This window comes from Dermacentor silvarum, chromosome 11 (assembly GCF_013339745.2).
Source record: "Dermacentor silvarum isolate Dsil-2018 chromosome 11, BIME_Dsil_1.4, whole genome shotgun sequence".
In the NCBI taxonomy this organism is placed as follows: Eukaryota; Metazoa; Arthropoda; class Arachnida; order Ixodida; family Ixodidae; genus Dermacentor; species Dermacentor silvarum.
In genome coordinates, this window is record NC_051164.1 from 117,844,791 (window position 1) to 117,865,369 (window position 20,579).

A 20,579-nucleotide genomic window follows, 5' to 3' on the forward strand; every position below is an offset into this window, starting at 1 on the left:
TAATCAGCCGCACCCAACGATGCCTTACTGCATGAAACGGTTGGATTATCAAATGCTGGAACCATTGAATTTCGTCCAGAAATAATCTACATAGCGTTGCAGTATAAATATATATCTTATCACCATCAAAAATCTAACCAAACCACTTACAGGTGTAACTGCCGAATTTCTTTGTGTAATCACGACTTATCGTATATTTATTTATTTATTCATTCATTTATTCATGATACCTCAAAGGTCCCAGAACGGAACATTACATGAGGGGTGGGCACGTAGAAAAATGACGGGACAGGTTAGGTGGCGTGACTTGAAAGATGGCCTTCAATATCAGTTTTGAAACGGGAAATGACGGTGATGAGGGCGATGCCAGAAGGAAGGGTATTCCATTCTCGGGCTGTGTGCAGAAAAAAAGAATGCTGATATGTGGTGGAATGGGCACGTGGTAGATACACAGCATTGGGATGCGTATGGCGGGAGAAACGATGCGCTGGAATGATGATTTGGTTACCTGTGGGCAGCAAATGAAATAACCTAAAAAGTAAAAAAAGACGAGCACTTTTGCGGCGGGAGGTGAGCGAGAGAAGACACAACCGGGATTTTAAGGCTGATACACTTGTATTATAGGAGTAGTCAGAAGCAATGAACCATTCAAGGAAATTAATCATATTAACCTGGTGGTTGTAATAAATAGCACTGGCATAATCTGGTTTAGAACGGATGAAGATTTTATATGCAAGTTCATTTATTCATGATACCTCAAACGTCCCAGAACGGGACATTACATGAGGGTCTGCGAGGTGGTATGTTCGTGAAAGTGACCTCGGTCGAACGTGCAGAGCCATTTCAGTGCCAATAGAACACTTAACTGAATTTTTTCTAAAGGCCTGTATCACTTCTGCTTTTATCGATTTCATTTTCAGGCGGTTTCTGAATAAGAGCTACCCTATTACTTGTTTCCCGGCAGGAGCAAGAACATCAAATATTTTATATTTTGAAGAAATGTAGACCGCCTTATTGTGACATTTTCCGAAAATTTGAACTACGGTGGTTGCTTATGTACTCGAAAAACCGCTACTGAATACTCGCTTTCCCCCAGTTTTTATGCTTTATACACGGCATTTAGTTGTTGATCCCGGTATCCTCAGTAAACTATGGGGGACACGGTGTTAATATTTATTCGAAGTACGAAACAATATCCCGAGTGACGAGCTATAAATGTTTTTCTGTGTAGGTTCATTGCAAGCCTTTGTAGAAAGTTACATATTCAAGTGTTCCAGGGTGCCATACCGCCGCTTTCGCTGACTCCTAAAACAATTGCATGAGATATGGACCTGAATTTCCATGAAAATAGGGAGAATTTTAAGCGCAGTGCGTTGCAAAAATGTCACTTTTCTGGTTTAAATGCAAGTGTTGCAGATAATTACTAAGCCCTTGTTTTCCCATTTGTTCCCGTGCACCATACGGGATGCGTATAGGTTGCTTTTCCGGTGTCCTCGGTGAGCTAAACAATGCATCTTGTTTATATCTGGAGATAATGAAATTTTCTGACGAAGTAAGATGTGTATTGATGAATTGCAGTTTTTTTAAGTTTCCAGCAAGTGCTTCAAAGCATTACACAGGGACAAGGTTTAAAACGGAACGGGTAACTTTTCAAAGTATGCGATGTAATTACAGGAAACTGAAACATTTAGTGCAACTGTTCACAAAAGAAAAAAGCAGCTTCACTAAAAATCTCGTTGTAATTCACCAAGTTCGCACACCTCTGCCGTCTTTTTCTTTTTAGTATTGAGAGTAATTTATGTTGATTGTACTTCGTTCTGTATAACCTCGACAGTACTATTACCTTAACTAGCGATACATTTATGCTGTAGACCCCAAGTAAAATTTTTAATTAGTAAAATTGACTGCAACAAATGTGCATTTTTTTTTTTTTTTTCGTGAGCTGCACTGCTGCTACTGGGTTGGATCAGGGACCTCTGGGCACTCAATGCTATTTGTCCCTGCATCACATATAGATTTTATAGCAACAAGAAATAAATGCAAATTCAGATAATTTGTCGGGCCTCGATGGTTCACCATGGGTTATTGAGAAATAGGGCTATTGTTACAAATACAAATACCTGACAGATGCATTTCCAGGCCTTTTCACTTATTATACTAGTAATTCATTATATATATATATATTGTAATGAAGAAGACAAGACGACGATGAAGCAGTCAGCAAGCAAGCCACAGTGTTGGTGCTAACCACGCGCCCCGAGCTTGCGCTTGCCCGGATTTTGACAGCTGGTCGCCTCGCCGCTTCTTGACGTTCGCCTGACGTTTCTCGCATTCATTGACGTCTACACATGAATAAATCACGTTGCATTTGGTGAAGGCTGCGTGGGTCCCCCGCACCAACCTGGAACTCCGCTCCCGGACGCTCCCTTCGGTTCCTGCACCCATGATGGTCAACGACGCCTCGACTCAGACTGACCCTTCGGCAGCGCCTGCCACCTGCAGCGCCGTGTACCGTGAGCGGGATCCGCCCATCTTCAACGGCTCAGGTGACTCCGATGTTGAAGACTGGTTGTCGACATACGAACGGGTCAGCGCCAATAACAAATGGGACAATTCATCTAAGTTGAGTCACGTCATGTTTTATCTTGCGGACATCGCGCAACTGTGGTATCGCAACCACGAGACCGACATACCCACCCACTTGGTCCGTTTTTAAGACTTCCATTTCGGACGTCTTTGGTCGGCCTACGGCCCGCAAGCTTCGCGCAGAGCAGCGCTTGCGTGAACGCGCACAACATCCAGGGGAGAATTACACGGGCTATATCGAGGATGTGCTGAATCTCTGCAACCGCGTCAACCCTACCATGCCAGAGGGCGAGAAAATCAAGCACATACTGAAGGGCATCGAGGACGACGCTTTTCAGATGCTGCTCGCGAGCAACCCCACCACGGTCGCGGCACTCGTCTCCTTGTGTCAAAGCTTTGACGAGTTGCGTAGGCAGCGCACGATCGCCCGCCAAGCCCTCATGACGCCAGACACACTATCGAGCTTGCAGCTAGCTGCCCACTCTGCCAATCAACAGCCGCTGCTCTCTACCATCAAGGACTTTATCCGGGAAGAGGTAGCGCGTCAGCTTTCATTGCTGCCTCTCACGCAAGAGCCTTCGCAGTCTTTGGCTCCGGACCTTCAACACGTCATTTGGACCCAGGTTGCTGAGGCCCTCCCGCCTGTGACTCACCAACCACCCGTCACTGCGCCACTTACCTACGCTTCCGTCGCGGCTCGGCCCCCTCAACATCCTGCGCCGTATGCTCGACCTGCGATGCCGACCCATGCCTGGCCGACGACCGCGAATGCTGCGCCACTCGCCTTCGCGAGACCTTCGGCTCCGTTCCTCCGCCGCCCCGACGCGTGGCGAACGCCAGACAATAGGCTCATCTGCTTCGCCTGTGGTGTCGCTGGACACGTCGCCCGCCACTGTCGCCGATGTCCACCTTCGCCATTTGACGTCATGGGCAGGCGCCTGTTCCTTCGTCTGCCCGGTCGCCACCAAGGTACGTCCCTGACGATCAGCCAGCCTATGCTAACCGCCGGTCCCTATCTCCGCGACGACGCTCCCTATCACCCATGCGTCGCCGACCTCCTACGGAGGAGGGAAACTGATTGCTGCAGTTCCGGAGGCAAGAGCTGCATGCGCGTCGAACTGCCTAAGGCCTCCATCTATTCCGCCACAAAACATTATCGACGTCGACTTTGAAGGAAGCGCCGCATTAGCGCTTATTTACACGGGGGCCGCTGTTTCGGTTATCTGTGAAAACCTATGCCGCAAGATCAAAAAAGTGACCACGTCGCTCTCAGGACTAATGCTCCGCACTGCCAGCTCACAGTGCATTGCGCCTTCAGCTGTTTGCACTGCACGTGTCACTATTCAAGGTGAACTTTATGTCATCGAGTTTTTCGTGCTGCCGTCATGCTCCCACGACGTTATTCTCGGATGGGACTTCCTTTCACGTCATCGCGCCGTCATAGACTGCTCCCATGCAAAAGTGGACCTTACGCCATTGCAAACCTCTCTTTCGGTGGATAATCATCCCGACGCTCACAAACTTGTCGTTGCTGCGGACACAGATATTGCCCCTGAAACGTCGACCCTTGTGCCTCTGTCCTGTACGGCCGCCCCTGACGGAACTGTTCTGTTTGCCCCATCGGAGGTACTTCTCCGCCGTCGCGGCCTACAACTGCCGTTTGCTGTACTTACGGTTGAATCGGGTGCTACTACTATGTTAGTTTCCAACTGGCTCCCATCCTCCATTACATTACTTCATGGAGAATCTTTGGGTCACATTCAAGGTGCCGATCTCCTGCGCTCCCTCGAGTTTGCAGAGGACCAACCCCATCTTCAACTGAATGCGATGACATCACCTGTTCCCGAACCTTCGGGTCCAGACAGTTTCCACCCTTCTATTGCTGCCGATCTACCATCAACACAACGCAGCGAACTCCTGGCCCTTCTTCGAGACTTCCGCTCCTCCTTCGATTGCGCTCAACCATCTTTAGGTCATACAACAAGCGTCACACCACATTGACACCGGTTCCCATGCGCCCTTACGCCAACGACCATACCGAGTTTCAGCGGTAGAACGGCGTATTATCAATGAACAAGTGGATGATATGCTTACGCGTGGTGTCATTCAGCCATCCCAGAGCCCCTGGTCCTCTCCTGTTGTACTTGTGCGCAAAAAAGGATGGCTCTATCAGATTCTGTGTTGACTACCGCCGCCTCAATAAGATAACTCGGAAGGATGTATACCCGTTGCCATGCAACGATGATGCTCTCGATTGTTTGCAAGGGGCAGAATATTTCTCGTCACTGGATTTGCGCTCGGGTTACTGGCAAGTTCCAATGGCCGACCCTGACCGACCTAAGACGGCTTTTGTCACTACTGACGGACTGTACGAGTTTAACGTGATGCCGTTCGGATTGTGCAACGCCCCAGCTACTTTCTAACGGATGATGGATAACATCCTTCGTGGCTACAAGTGAAATACCTGCTTCTGCTACCTTGACGACATCGTCGTTTTTTCTCGCGATTTTCCAACTCACCTTGTTCGTCTTCGTGCGATTCTCACGTGCCTCACCTCTGCTGGCCTTCAACTTAACATAAAGAAGTGCCACTTTGCTGCACGCCAGTTGAAGATACTAGGCCACGTCGTCTGCAAGGAGGGAGTTCTTCAGGACCCCGCGAAGCTCCGTGCCGTAGCCAAATATCCCAAGCCCAATTCCTTGAAAACTCTTAGAAGTTTCATTGGGCTGTGCTCGTATTTTCGTCGATTTGTGCGCGACTTTGCTACCATCATCGCGCCTCTTACCAACCTTCTGACCGCCTCTAACGGCCTGTCTGCTTGGTCAACAGAATGCGACGAATCTTTTCGAACGCTACGGCGCTTACTAACGTCGCCACCAATACTCCGTCACTTTGACCCTAATGCGCCTACGGAGATCCATACTGACGCCAGTGGTGTTGGCCTTGGTGCGGTATTGGCTCAAAAAACACCAGGATACCAAGAATACGTCATTGCCTACGCGAGTCGAACGCTCAAGAAGGCCGAGTGTAACTATTCTGTCACCGAGAAAGAGTGCCTCGCTATAATTTGGGCTTTAGCTAACTTTCGTCCGTACCTTTATGGCCGCCCTTTCGACGTCCTCACGGACCATCATGCTCTATGCTGGCTCTCGTCGCTGAAAGATCCCTCGGGACGCCTCGGTCGTTGGGCGCTTCGCCTGCAAGATTACGACATCCGTGTTGTGTACCGATCCGGCAGCAAACACTCGGACGCTGATGCACTGTCCCGCTCGCCGCTAGCGTCTGACACGGGTTCTCCGTCAGCCTCTTCGGCTCCCTTGTCGCCTATTGACTTTACAGACATGTCGTCGGAGCAACGCAAGGATGCGTGGATTTGTCAACTCCTTGACTTTCTCACTGACCCATCCACTTATCCCACCTCAAGAACTCTGCGTCGCCAAGCCGCCCATTTCACTATTCGCGACGATCTCCTTTATCGCTGGAATTACGCATCTGATGGCCGGAGGTGGCTTCTAGTGGTACCTCGCCACATGCGCACGGGCATATGCGCTGCTTTCCACACTGACCCACAAAGCGCTCACGCCAGCGTTCTCAAGACCTACAATCGCCTGCAGCAGCGATTCTACCGGCGCGGAATGTATGCATTTGTGTGCAAGTACATACGTGCTTGCACTGCCTGTCAGCGGCGCAAGACTCCAGCTCAACGCCCGGCCGGTACACTTCAGCCTCTCCCTTACCCGGCCCGTCCATTCGACCGCGTCGGTATCGACTTATACGGCCCGCTTCCCTCGACCACCTCTGGGAATAGGTGGATAATTGTCGGCGTGGACCACCTCATGCATTACGCCGAGACTGCAGCTTTGCCTACAGCCACAGCAAGAGACATTGCGTTTTTCATCTTACGCAACTTCGTACTGCGCCACGGTGCTCCCCGTGAGCTTTTAAGCGACAGGGGACGTGTTTTCCTGTCTGATGCTGTTGAAGCCTTGCTCGTTCAGTGTAACATCGTTCATCGCATGACAAGTGCATATCATCCGCAAACTAATGGCCTCACTGAGCAATTTAATCGCACTCTGGGGGATATGCTGACGATGTACACGGCGTCAGACCAGACAAATTGGGACACCGTCCTTCCATTTATCACATATGCGTACAACACTGCTACGCACGCGACTACAGGATTCTCGCCGTTCTTCCTCTTGTACGGACGTGAACCATCATGCACGCTGGACACTATGCTTCCCTACACACCTGACTGTCACATCTGAGTACACTGCAATTTCTGATGTCGCCAAGTACGCCGAAGATTGTCGACAATTGGCCCGTTCATTGACAACCGAGGACCAAGGTCACCAGAAGCTCAGGCACGACACCGACCGATCTCTCACTACTTTCGCGACCGGTGCCCTAGTTTGGCTTTGGATTCCTCCGAGTACGCCTGGCCTTTCGTCTAAATTATTGGCCCGATATCATGGGCCCTACCGCATCCTCGCTCGGACATCTCCAGTCAATTATGACGTTGAGCCTTTGACACCGTCTCAAGACTTACGCCGTCGTGGTCGAGAAATCGTTCACGTGAGTTGCCTCAAGCCCTATTATGACCCCTCTATACTGTCAACGCCTTAAGTCGCCAGGATGGCTACGCTACTTCGCGGGGGCCAATGTAATGAAGAAGACAAGACGACGACGAAGCAGTCAGCAAGCAAGCCACAGTGTTGGTGCTAACCACACGCCCCGAGCTTGCGCTTGCCCGGATTTTGACTGCTGGTCGCCTCGCCGCTTCTTGACGTTCGCCTGACGTTTCTCGCATTCATTGACGTCTACACGTGAATAAATCACGTTGCAATATATATATGGAGAGGGAGAGAGTCAGATCTGCGGTTTGCCCCCCCACTCGAGAAATAGTTGGTACGCCTTTGTTGTTTCTCTACTAATAAGGTGCACAGTGAGAGTATAATGGATATCTTGGAGATGATTCATTCTGCCAGGCCCTTAAGTATTGGTTGCAAAGTGCATGCAGAATGCTTGACACCCCGTGTTGTCGGCTTTTATGTCACAACCAGGCTCCACTTTTTTGTAAAGGGGATGAGCAACGCCAACACCTCCAAGCGCAAGTCATCTAAGCACTTGAAGTTAAGCAGGCTGAATTGAATGCATGTTAAACCATTAATTTGACTGGTATGCCAGCATTCCTGAGTGATAGCTGCAGCTTAATTAACCTTTGTATTGTGTGTACAGTACAGTTGCTTATCTGTATAGTGAATTTCTTTAAATCTTTCAGTGGGTGTTGCTTTTTATATATTTGTACTTGTTTAACCATGGCATTGCTAAACATGTTTATTTCTATTGTGCATTCCTGTATTACGTTCTCAATTTTGTCATGCCATGGAAAACCTTTTAATGTGTTTCTAATATCATTGTATATTTGTGTATGTTAATAATTTCTACATTGTCTGGACATGAAACATTTTGTATATTTGTGTTGTGCATTCTAATAGTACGCGAATTCTTGGCATCCTCATACGACAAAAGTGTGCAATAAAACTTTGAAGGTAATCGTTATCTGTTACAGTTTTTTCTTTTTTTAGTCTCATCTATTCATACCAGTAAACATTGCGCACAGCATGCACCGTCATTTCCAATCGGTGCAAAAAAGCATGTTTGCATCGCGGTTTTGGCTAAAATAGAGACAGTAAATTTCAAATGCTAGAAAAGTTAGTTTCATTTAACGGGCGCCTCTTGGGTGCGACCATTATTCCATTACGCAGTCTGACCTACTAACCTATGTCGAAAAAAAAGAAGTTGCAAAAGTAGCCTTTAGAGTCTACATACCATGCAGGCTTCGATTCGCGCCTCCCCATAGTTGCCGGCCGCCGCAATAGTCACCCAAGGAGTGCGGTCATTCCACTGCCCAATTCTAGTACACTGTACCAAGGCTGACTGCGTGACGTAATGCTCCCTCTTATTTTTTCCTTCCTAATGGTGCGTCTAGTGCGTGCGTTATTGCACACGTGACGGCAGCCAATGGGGAGGAGGTGGCGCAGCACCATGAGTGGCACCACCTCTAATCCAGTGTATAACATAAAAAGCATTGATGTCCAATTGAACGGCGCTGAGCGGTCCTTCGAATTATTAACTCCTCGCGGGCAATCGAGCATGTTGAGATGCTTGGCGCGTTTTGATTTGGCCTAACCGAGGCGCAGTTAGAACGCAGTCGAGAGCTTTCGCGGACAAGGAACGCGTAGAAAATAACATTTCACCAAAGGGACTGTGATGCTTTCGCATTACCACACGTAAGCAGTCTTAATTGTCTCTGCGTAATTTTTTTTAGTGCAGAAACGCACAAATATGACTTCCTTTTGAGGGTAATCATTTCTAATCATTTCAGAGAAAGGTACATGGCAGAATGCTGTTGCGGTTTACTAAATTGACAAACTAAATCTTCTTAGCATAAATACGCTATTCCTAGCCGGAAGCTCGGATCAAGTTTTAGAATTTGTAAAAATACACGCTGCCAAGGGGCTAGAAGCTTTCTCCACTGATCTAAAAGACCTTTATTATTCCATTACGCAGTCTTTAACTACTAACCTATGTGGAAAAAAACATTGATGAATTAGGGGCATTGTCGCTTGGCGATGAAGCTGGCCGTTAAGTTGATAATTTCTTAGAATTACTGAGGCACTGCTTGACTTCGACATTTATCCAGTGGGGGAACGATTCGTATCTGCATGTATCCGAGTCCTTTGGCTCCTACCTTCGGCAACCTGTACTTCTCTAAGTTAGGCAGAGACCTGGCCGAACGGCTTGAGGGAACTACGGTACCTATGTAGAGCCTTCAGTTATGTTGCTTTTTGTAGTTTCTTGACTGCATGTAATTCGTGAATGTTTTGGTCTCCTTGATGTGACCTTAGATCTCAATAGATGGACCATCCGATTCCTCTATCTAGAATTTAAGCTTTCTGACGAGCACACAAGTTGGTATTACCATCCTCTAGCTAATAAGCCACTTTTGTCGTATCATTCTGCTCACTTTGAGCTTGTTAAAAGGGACATAGCAAAAATGTGTTTGAGCAATTCACTAAAATGTCAACAGCTTCGCTCGAAAGGTGAAGTGTCGGTAGTGATAGGAAATAATTAGACTACTACATGAAGTCAGGTTCGTGGATTTATCGATGGTAAAAATTGCAGTAAGCATGCTCTTGCTGATTAAATTAAAGAGCATGGTGTCACGCGACCCGAACAGGCAAACATGAACAGATCTCATTCGATGACCACGAACACTGGTCACAATGCTGATGTGATGAAGAGCACGGCAGTGGGGACAGAGCTGCACGTTGCTGCTCTCACCCAGTTTGGAAGGAAGTTTAAGCGGCACTTAAATGGAGCAACGCATGTCGTAAGTTGTATACCAGCAAAGGCACATTTAGAAGCAAAATGTCCACAGATATCGCAAATTTCTTCAGTAAAAGCGCCAGAAATCTCTCTGGGGACTTTCTGTCTTGGGTAAATACGAGAGAGAAGCTCGCGTTGTTACCGCGCTCACCTCTCCCTCCCCTAGCATGTGCTTGATCACATGACCTCCAATATTGGGCTCACGGGAAGACAATGAGCATCAAGCCATCATCCTCCTCGATTCACCCTCACACGTTCCCCTTGCACCCACAACATATAGTGTGCAGGGCACGATGGGATCTTATCGTGCTTGGACTTTATGCGGAACATCACGGCGACGGCAAAAATTTGTCTGGAGTGTCCATATAATTGCTATCACAATAAAATGTTCTGGAACCATGTAAGAGCACTCTCAGCTCCAACAAAAGATTCACAAATGGCTATAAGTAGTGAAGACGATAACATCTTCGAAGGAGACCACGTGCTGTGGTACATCAGAGATGTTATTGGGGATAACTTCTGCAAGAAAGAGAGTGTAGTTCAGACTCAAGCTGATCCAGCAACAGAGAAGCCTGATAGAAAAATTTAGTGTTGAAAGCTTTTACTGGAAGAAAGAGAAGAAAATGTCCCTATAATAACACGGCCGCCGGACCCGATGAAGTCCCAATACAGCTAATCAAACAGCTGGGTCCTAAGAGCAAGGCGGTGTTGACGAATGCCATGAAGCAAGTGATTAAAATGAAGAAAATTCCATTTGGGTGGCATGAAACACCATGTGCTCACACTGTGCATCATCCTGATTTGGGGTTTTAATTTTGGCATAGCTTCTGAACGATGTAGTGCATGAAACATTGCATGAGATGCACGTTGTGACTGTGTGAGGCATAAACGTAAATGTCACATCTGATTAAACATTGCATAGACTGAAAATAAGCAAAAGTGTACGCACCCACCGCATTTAGTTGTGCACCATTTAAATAACCACTTCGTTTAACACAAATTCCAGTGTGTGCGTTTTTGCCGTACACTCCCACCCCTATTATGCCCTGAAAGCAGAGCACAGGTTCTCATTTCACAGTGCCAAAGACTGGCTCTAATGATCTTTACAGAGTCCGGCTTCAAGCTTATAAATCGGTTGTCCTTCCAATATTAGAGTATGCGGCGATAATTTGGGATCCATTTACTAAAACGAACATTAATAAAATTGAAAACATACAAAAGAAAGTAGTTCATTTTGTTTACAATAACTATGGACATACATCAGTAACTGATCTCTTAAATAGGGCTGGTTTGACATCTGTATCTGAAAGAAATCGCGTTTCCCGACTTAAGTTCTTATACCAAATAATCAAAGGTCATTTCAAGATTAATATTGACGGACTAATATCCTTTTCCTCAGGTTACACTGCAAGACAACGTCATAATATTACAATCACCCCTTTTCGACAGCGCAATAACTGCTTTAAATATTCATTTTTTCCAAGAACAGTAATGGAATTTATTCGGCTTACTAACGATCAAGTACAACAGAAATCGCTGACGTCGTTCACCAGCAGCCTCCGTGTCCATTAACATTTATTTTCTTATGTAGTCGTTCCCTGCTGCCCATATATTTGATAATTTCTTATTGTTATCAACTTTATGCCCCTTACATTTTGTAATAATATATTCACTCAATATTTATGTGTTCCTGAATAATTAAGATATGCCATGAACCTTGATGTACTCCTATGTTGCACTGCCATCATTGAACTTTTTTTGTCTTCGATGCTGATCCATTTTGTTTGTTTACTAATCATTTGTGGCCTTTGTTTTTTCTGGCATTGTTTGTAAATATTTGATCCGTGCTTATATCTGTACGCCTACCCTGCGAAAATCCCTTCCTGGGATTGCAGTATCAATAAATAAATAAATATCCGTCTAGCAAAACATCCTGCTTTGAATGCCTGTGGAACTGAACAATTGCATTTAGGCGCACGGAGTTTTTTGTTAGTCATGGCACATGTGGGTACATTGATCACACGACAATTTTCTCGACAATGTCACAGTCTATGGCAGGAATTCCCTTCTTCATTCGTGTTTCCTACTCAGACAACTGAGAATGCCACGTTTCGCATTTTGCCTTTAATAAAATCAATTCCGTGGCCATGTCATAATAATTCTTGCTGCATGCATCACTCCATTTGCCACCTTCGTTCCCTGTCCAAAATGCTTCGCAGCGCAGCAATAACTGTACAAAGCCTTGCAAGCGAGCTTCTTCGCAGAGGTTAGTCAACACCACAAGCGCGATCCAAGTATGACAGAACGAATGCACTACGCTCACATTAGGCAGAATTTCTGCAAACAACATCAAATTAGCCTTACGAGTCTGTGAAGCATTTGCATCTTTGTACGTAGTGCTTAGCTGGCTGTTTCTTTTGGATTATGAGGGCTGGCCTCTTATCTTGCAACGTCTATCTTCTGTTCGCACCTGACACGTTTGGATAAGTTGAAACGCTGAGCTCTCTCTCTCTTTTTTATTTTTCTTTTGCAGACGAGGCACTTCGGCGAGTCACAAGAAGAACGAGAATATGTGACGGTCTCGCAGTGGACTGACAAGTATGTAATAGCGGCTTGCACACTCCAGCTCTTATGTCGGTGCACTTGATAGCGAGCTTGACAAACTCACCATGGCTTTTGTTATAGTTTTGTCTACATAAATGACATATTTCCCACTAGAAGAGGGTACACAGAAAGACGAACAATACAATGATCCTGTTATGCGTCAGCTGATATAGAGTCCTCTTCATCGGCTCGTGTCCATGTGAGATCTGTATGCACGCCATCACAGTTGACTGGACAGTCGACGTCACACGGAAGGCGCTTGATTGTCGTGAAAGGCCGGGCATAGCTTGCAGCAAAGGTTTGAAGTAATGCCAAATGCCATTCGAATGAACGTATTGGCCCATATGGTGGACTTATTGTGCCAAGTTTAGAGCTACTAATGGTTCAAGTTTGCCATAATCATAAAGCCGCGAACAATTTAGGAAAGTGACAGGCGAGGCGAAATATCTTACAATGTTGGTGCTGGATATATGTTGCCCATTGTTGGTGCTGGATATATAATGCCCAGGGTGCCGTCGGCGCCACGTAAATTTGAACTTTGTCTTCTTAACAACTGTGATCATGTAGCGAGACCATTCAGTGGACTTGGTTACTTTTATTGCAATAGCAATTATATGGACACTCCTGCCGAATTTCTGCCATCGCTGTGATGTTGCGTATAAAGTTTAAGTGTGATAACATTGCAGCCGCACGCCATGACCTATACACGTAGTGCACCGCCTATAAGAGGCATCACTGATGGCCACCCAATGTGCGTTTTCAAGAATACGTTCGGGATGCAGTAGCAGACATAGGCAGGTCATGTTCCACTTTGTTGCTGACCAGTGTAAACATGATCAAGTGCAACAAACACCAATATGGCACAAGAAAGCGTGAGAACAAGAAATTTCCTGTCGAACGACGGCAATCCATGGATTGTTGCCTTCGCTCCCGCACATGAGGCCTCATGGGGAATGGTTAAAATTGTGTCAGCGGCAAGTTTTTGCAAGTATGAGCACCCCACCGCGCAACAATCGTTCTTCAACATGCCTTGAAGCTTTGGCCACCACATACATGCGACAAGTTTTGCTTACTTCGCTCTGGAAACGGGAATCAAACAGAGAAGCACGAGCAAAGATGCACTTGCAAGAAAGGAGGGTGTACGCAAGGCAGGGGAGGGGGGTAGGGTGCAGGTTAGTGTGCTTCTTAATTACCTGCAATGGCCGTGGGCTTCTTATCTTGGAGGCAATCTCTGCTGGGTTCAAAGGCTAGCGGACCTGAGTTAGTTGATGGCTCCGTGTGTGCTGCGTTCTCGCGCGCCTCGTTCACGTTGAAGCGAGAGGCAGCTCGAAGGGCAATTCACTCGCCACTGCTGTCACACTTCATCACGCCAGAGAGAGAGAGAGAGAAACATGCTTTAATGTGATGCTGACGTTCTGACAGCAAGTGTCCGCGATCATCGAGTGAGATGTGTTCGTGTTTGCCTGTGCATGCGTGATGTTTACAGCAGTTTATGCAGCTGATAAAACGACTAACCTTACATCGTATAGCTGTCTAATAATTCGAAATGAATGCTTTACATGTCGGTCGAAACTATGCCTTTTTATTATACGCCTTGCTCTTCGATATGCCGTGACTCAGCTTTGACGTTGTCCCTGTTATAAAGGGTATCGCTGTTAGCCCATATTACCACTGTTGCATCGCACCGCTGACATCATTGTTGCAATGTGCACACAAGACCCTTGGAGTAGCGTAGGCCCAGCGGTCTGGAGGACGGCCTGCAAGACAAGGACTCTGCGCTTGCAGCGGTCGACGAGAAGATTGCCGACCTCATGAACGACGGTGATGAGCCTGAGGCAGAAGCCATCATAGCTCTGGAGAACCATGACAAGATCCACAACACCATGAGCAGATCCACTTCTTTCTGAATTCTGCTGCAAGGCCCGGAGACAGCGCCACCCAGAGCGTTCTGAGCGAAATCACCACCCAAGGCGTCGTCTCCACTCAAGCAAGTTCCCGAGCATCAATACAACAAGTTGCCCTACCGAAACTACAGGTACCCATTTTCTCCGGTGAACTTCGTGAGGGGCAGGACTTCTGGGGAACATTTCGAGGGGACGATCCATACCAATCGCGAGCTGTCCGAAAGAGAAGTTTTCGTATTTAAGATCATACTTAACTGGAACAGCGAATTGCGTGCAATCAAAGTTGTGCGCATGGCGGAAGCGAACTACGCGGTAGCGGTGAAAATGCTCCAAGAGAGGTTGGGCCGTCATACCGCCCTCGTTGACGACCGCATTGGCAGAGTGCTTGCCATCACGCCCCTCGATCGATCTTCTCATGTATCGCAGCTGCGGGAACTCTACGAAGAAGTGCACTTTCGTACACGCTACCTCGACAGGCTCGGGGTTCCAGCGTCAGAATATGTAGTCATGCTTCATTGTGTCCTTATGTGGTCGCTCCCCGAAGATGTCGCCATTCTATACTGTCAACATATCAAGGAGATTAAAGCCGATGACGGGGCTACTCCGAGGCCGCGGTAAGAGGAGGTGAGAAAGGTCACGAAGTTCCTGCAGATGCAAGTCAAGAGCAGCTGAAGAGAGCCAGGCCTCCTGTTCAAGGTCCCTACCGAGAAACATCTCCCCGGGACACGGACGTTACCAACCTTGTCTACCAACATCAGCATTAACGCTGGCCGCATGATCTGCATCGAACAACCATCCCTGCTGTGTACTGTGCGATCAACGTGACCACGCTATAAGAGACTGCCACTTCACATTGTCAGCTGGCGAGATTAGACGCCGACTAAGTGGAAAGAACTGTTGTTTTAAATGCGGCAGAGAGGGACACGTCGCAAGAAAGTGCCGCAACGCAGTGTGGCTCAAGTGCAAGTACTCCTCGAAACGCCAGCTTTCAATGCAAACAAGTGAGCAACAGCCCATCAGCCAAGAACAGTGATACACTTGTCAACCATGACACAATGAAACGTGGCAAGTGCCCCCTAGTGGTTCTACGTCGGCGCCTGTCCTGATGCAAACGGCCACAGTGTGGGCGTCCGGAAAGCACGATTCTGTGTTAGTTCAAATAGTGCTTCACACCGACAGCCAGAGAACGTTCATTTGATGCGACCTCCCGAAGGCTCGATCTGCCTCCCCTCGGGACAGAGGACCTCACTGTGCTGACGTTTGGAACTTCAAAGTGTTCCCAAAATTACAGTTGTGGAAGTGTCAGGCTCAAACTACACAGTCGGTTCGACTCCCACGACATCATAGTAGATGAGTTGGAGGTACCGGAAGTCTGCATCATGAAGACTCCACACATCAGACAAAATGTCCTCGTGCAGTTGCGTGAATGCAAGCTGCTTGTCGTTGATGAGCTTCGACTGGGCGATTGGGCGAAACTGACAATCAGTGTTCGTATAGGCTCAGACTACTATTGGCGGTTAGTGACCTGGCGAACAGAACGCCTAAGCAATGCCCTCTGTGCAGTAGAGACTGTCCTTGGTTGGATGGTGCAAGGCGTTTACCCATAAAGTATTCGTGACTTCCTTTAGCGCAGCTCAGTTTGAGTATGAAGGGAAAAAGGGACAGGGTGAGCGCTAACTTCCAACTGGTTTTATTTCATGACCCTATTGCACATTATATAGCCCGCTCAAAGCACACGTGACATAGCACACAAAAATAAAAAAATAAAAATAACCATGCGATTGCAGTTCATTGAACCTGTGTTGATAATCTAAGAAATTCACGTTCCTTGCTTGATAAAGCTGAAGAGGGTGGGCTTACGCACAGCTTTTCACATTTCAAAATGGCATCAGCCTCAATAATCTCACGCGTCACTTGATTGTGGCTACGTCCTATGATGATCCATCTGTCAAGTAGCGGTTTGCAGCCGCAAGATTTGCAATGTATGGCAAGGAACCCGCTTGATGAAATTTTGTTGTTAGCATTGTAATTATGCTCACGCAAGCGATCGTTAATACACCTACCGGTCTGCCCAATGTAGACACTGTTACACAACAAGGGAAACTTATACACTACTGCGCGAGTGCAATCAACATACTTGTTAACATGTCTTTTTCCACATACTGGTAGCGCGTCTTTCTTAGGGTTAGTAAGTTTGCAAAGCCTATCCAGTTTATCAGGAGCAGAGAAAACAACTCGGATGTTAGCTCTTTGTGCAACCTTTTTTAAATTGTGAGAAACATTGTGAATGTATGGCAACACACTTGTTTTGCAACTAGCGGTCACTGCAAAGTTCTCCTGTCGTATGCGCTTCCGAGAATCTCTGAGCAAGCATTCTGCCACGGACACTTGTACTGGCATCGGGTAGCCTGCATTTGACAAGCGCTTGCTTTGCCCTTCAAAACTAGCGAACACAGCATGGTGGCACGATTTTGTCAGGGCATTGTTAAAACAAAGTTTGGCTATTCCTCTTTTTATCAGTCATCTTTACCCATAAAGGCCTGCCAATGGTTTACCTGCTTCGAACACCAGCACGTCTGCCCTATTCCTTGCGTGTGAACAGAAGAGGCAAGGCCAACATAAAACTGAATCGACAAAGATGTGGCGACTTAGTGCAATAGGCATCACCGACTCCAAGAGTACGCCAACGACGCTTGCCAAAGCACCAAGGGAGTCGCGCAGCTTTATCTCTCCTCTGGTCTTGACTCAACCTGTATCGACACTCAAAAAGTCGCAACAGAGGCCGTCCTCCTACCGCTGGGACGGAGATATTGACGGACGAGAACAGCCTCTTTCCAGCCCGTGCTCAAAATTAAAGTCCAGCCTGCCCATCTACCACAACTACACTGACATCTGAAGGAGTTGCCAACGCGGTACACCAAGGTGTATCCCTCGTTCAGAGTTCTAGAGAACAACTACAGGCCCGTAATGAAATCGACTATCCTTGGAAACAGCGTTTTCACTAAGCAAGAGAGAAGGCTCAATGAAAACTGCCGAGGGACGAGTGATTGTGACAGTGAAGTCAAAAAACAGCCTTCGAAAAGAGCGAGGGTACCAGAGTCACGACACATACAGAGGTCACATTCAACGAGGATGACCGAGAAACCAGTTACTGAACCGCTCATGTACCCCTACAGTCTTATTATTATTTGATTTGAAAACATATACACAGGAAAGAGAAAGCGAGAAGCAAAGGCTGGCAACTGCCACCAGAAGGGGCACAACGCCTGCCTACTCTTCGGAAAGGACGAGAGAAACACAGAAGGAAAGATAGGAAGGAGGGGAGGAAGGAGGAAAGGAAGAGCGAGATGACAAATCTCAACGAATAAAGTAAAACATACAGTAGGGCCCGTCCCTGTAGGTCAAGCTACTAAAGAATGTAAAATAAAAGAAATAGTTGCTGGGTTACAAACGTGCCCCTAAGTTCGTTGTTTCTACAAAAGTAAGGAGAGCACGATGAGCTTTCCTTACTTTTGTAGAAACAACGAACAGTCTTAGACGAGGCCAAAGCAGTCAACAAGCAACGCCTGCAAATTTCACGTCAAAGGACAATCGCCGGATACAAGCTGACCTCTGCGATGAGAAGTACATTCTTCACAGTTACATCGTTGTGGGAGACACAGAAATTGCCACGGCACAATCATCACCACTCCTCCTACCGCCACCGTAGTGAGGGGACCGAATATTACCAGGGATGCACTGCTCGGAACCGCTGTCTTGAGTTCGCCATTTCGACAGTTTCGAGTGAGGACGACAATTCTATCACTAAGAAGTGCAGCTACCCCGGTAGGCGCAGCCGTCCCAACGATGAGTCCGGTATACAGAAAAGCTTCTTCGTCGAGGACGATCTTGTCGTCGAGGACATAAACACGCCGCCTTAAACATGGAAGATTGGCTGTGGCGTTAAAACAGTTGCAGGAAGGGACGCTGTGGTGCGGTCATTCCCGATACTACTGTTGAAAGGCCAGTAGGTCAGACGTCCTGTACAGCAACTCTACCTCCTAGATGCGCACACGTGCAACGCGGCCGCAGGAGTGGGATGAAACCTGAAGATGACGACGAGGTTAAGAGCACATGAGGCAAGGGCTCAGGCCAGTGTCGTCTTAGCAGTTCGATTAATAAAGTCATCCGACAGACGTCAGTCTCCGTCTTCAGCACGTACTAACTCAATGAAAATGTAATTGGTTTTTAACAGCGCAGCTGTTTAAGCTGGAGGTAGTCCGGTTTCTTGAACCCGAAATGTGGGCCGATCGTGGAGGGAGTGCAGAAAGGGTCCAAGCGCAATGGCACGTACTCCTGTGAACTAGCGAAGCTGTTTAAAGGGACACTAAAGCTAAGCAATAAATCAAGTTTGACTGATAAAGTATTGTTCGAAAACTCTGCTGGCATTAATTGCACTGCAATAGGTCAATTATTGGAAAAGAAAATGAAGTTCAAAGTGAATTTTTCTTAATTCCGTGCGGAAACCCCAACTTCAGCACTTTAGTGTGACGTCACTACTTCTGAAGTAATTTTTCGTATTTGGGCCACGTTGGCTCTCGAAACGTCTTGGACTTCTTTAGAACACAATGTAGTCAATATTTATCGGTAAAGAGTTAACTGGGACCTAGAAGACGCTGTCAAAATCCATGACGTCACTGTGAGCTGGTCCAGGAACTTCAAGGTGGCGTCGCCACTCGCCTTCTGTGTTTTTCCTTTATTTCTGGCTTACCAAGTGGCTTCTCGCGGTAAGAGGGGTGTTTTTGGTCTTGTGGAAGGATAATCTACTGATACAGATGCAATCGTTTTTCCCTTTAGTGTCCCTTTAAGCTCGAGGATGGACCATCGAGTTTACGCCGCAAAAGCTCCGCCTGGCAATGACGTCACCATGCGTCACCTAGCAACGCTTCGCCCCAGCTGCGCTGACGGTGCCGAGCCTCACCACAGCTGCGTGAACCGTAACGTCACCGCGTGCTCTGCATCGCTTCGCCTTAGCTTTGCCAAGCCATGATGTCACCGCGCTGTGCGGAGTGGTTGCCGCGGCTGCGCAGAGGCGGAGCTAAGCCGTGACGTCACTGCGCCGACCCACAGGATACTGGGGGTGAGCTCCACCACTGGAAAAGCTGGCGCCGCCGTCGGCGTGACGTGGTATGAGGGGTCACGTGCACTCGGCGATCGTGATGGCTGCTTCGGAAGCGCCGAAGCGACCTGAAAACAAAAGTTTAAAGTTCCACCTGCACTCTGGTTCTGCTTAAGTAGGGAGGTTTCCCCACTTCGGGTGTCTGCTTGACAATAGTTGAAAGCACTACAATAGGTAGTGGCTCTCTTTGAAGGCGTCCAACATGGTAGGCTACTGGTCGGTGCCGCAGTGCCGGAAGTACGCAACGGAGCGCGGTGTCAGCCTTCACACGTACCTGCAGGCCAAGAAGCTGCTTGGATTGCTTGAAGTAGCTTGGATTGCGAAACTTAGAACTGGCAAGCAGCAGCCATCGGCTACAACTCGGGTGTGTAGCAAGCACTTCCGCGAGGAAGATTTCTGCTACGGCGTCGGGGCTGCGATGTTCGGTGAGTAGCAGAAAGTGCGCACTGAGACGCTTGTCCATTCAAGCTGCCCGGCTAACGTCACGAAGCTTGTCTATGAACTTGTTGATGCTAGATACTGGCAAGTTCACTGGAATGGAAAGGTAGGAAGCACATTAAAGAAATGCATGGCATATGCTCATGTTTGTGTTGGCACCAAACAATGAATGTACTGGATTAAGAAAAAGAAGCAGCGGGAAATTCTTGTTGAGAAGACCGATAAACATACAGTGCGACGCAATTTGAGAAATAAAGATATTGAAGCGTCCAAGAATTTAGAACAAAAAAAAATTATTGAATCGTCGCGATGGCACATCACGAGTCACCGTACAGCTTCGAAGTCCCCAGTTATAATGAAATTATTTTTGAACAGCTCTGATAGCATCCCCGCAATGGTTGCTTGTGTGCGCTGTCAAATGTTCATGTGCTGCGGCCTAAAGTTCACGGCACAGTGCAAAAACTTGCTCGCAGCGAACGCGAAATATTGTGCGCGGA

General features: G+C 47.4%; 1 protein-coding gene across 4 annotated transcripts in view; it reads left to right on the forward strand.

The window, feature by feature from the left end:
• Window positions 1-20,579, forward strand: part of LOC119433928 (suppressor of tumorigenicity 14 protein homolog) — a 261,357-nt gene that overhangs the window by 74,070 nt on the left and 166,708 nt on the right. For 3 of the 4 annotated variants that reach the window (XM_049659322.1, XM_049659321.1, XM_049659323.1), the window contains one exon: window positions 12,512-12,576. The exons of the other annotated variant lie outside the window; for it this stretch is intronic. In XM_049659322.1, coding sequence (XP_049515279.1) covers window positions 12,512-12,576 — 65 coding nt within the window. The remainder of the gene's footprint in view (window positions 1-12,511; window positions 12,577-20,579) is intronic. 4 annotated transcript variants of the gene reach the window in all.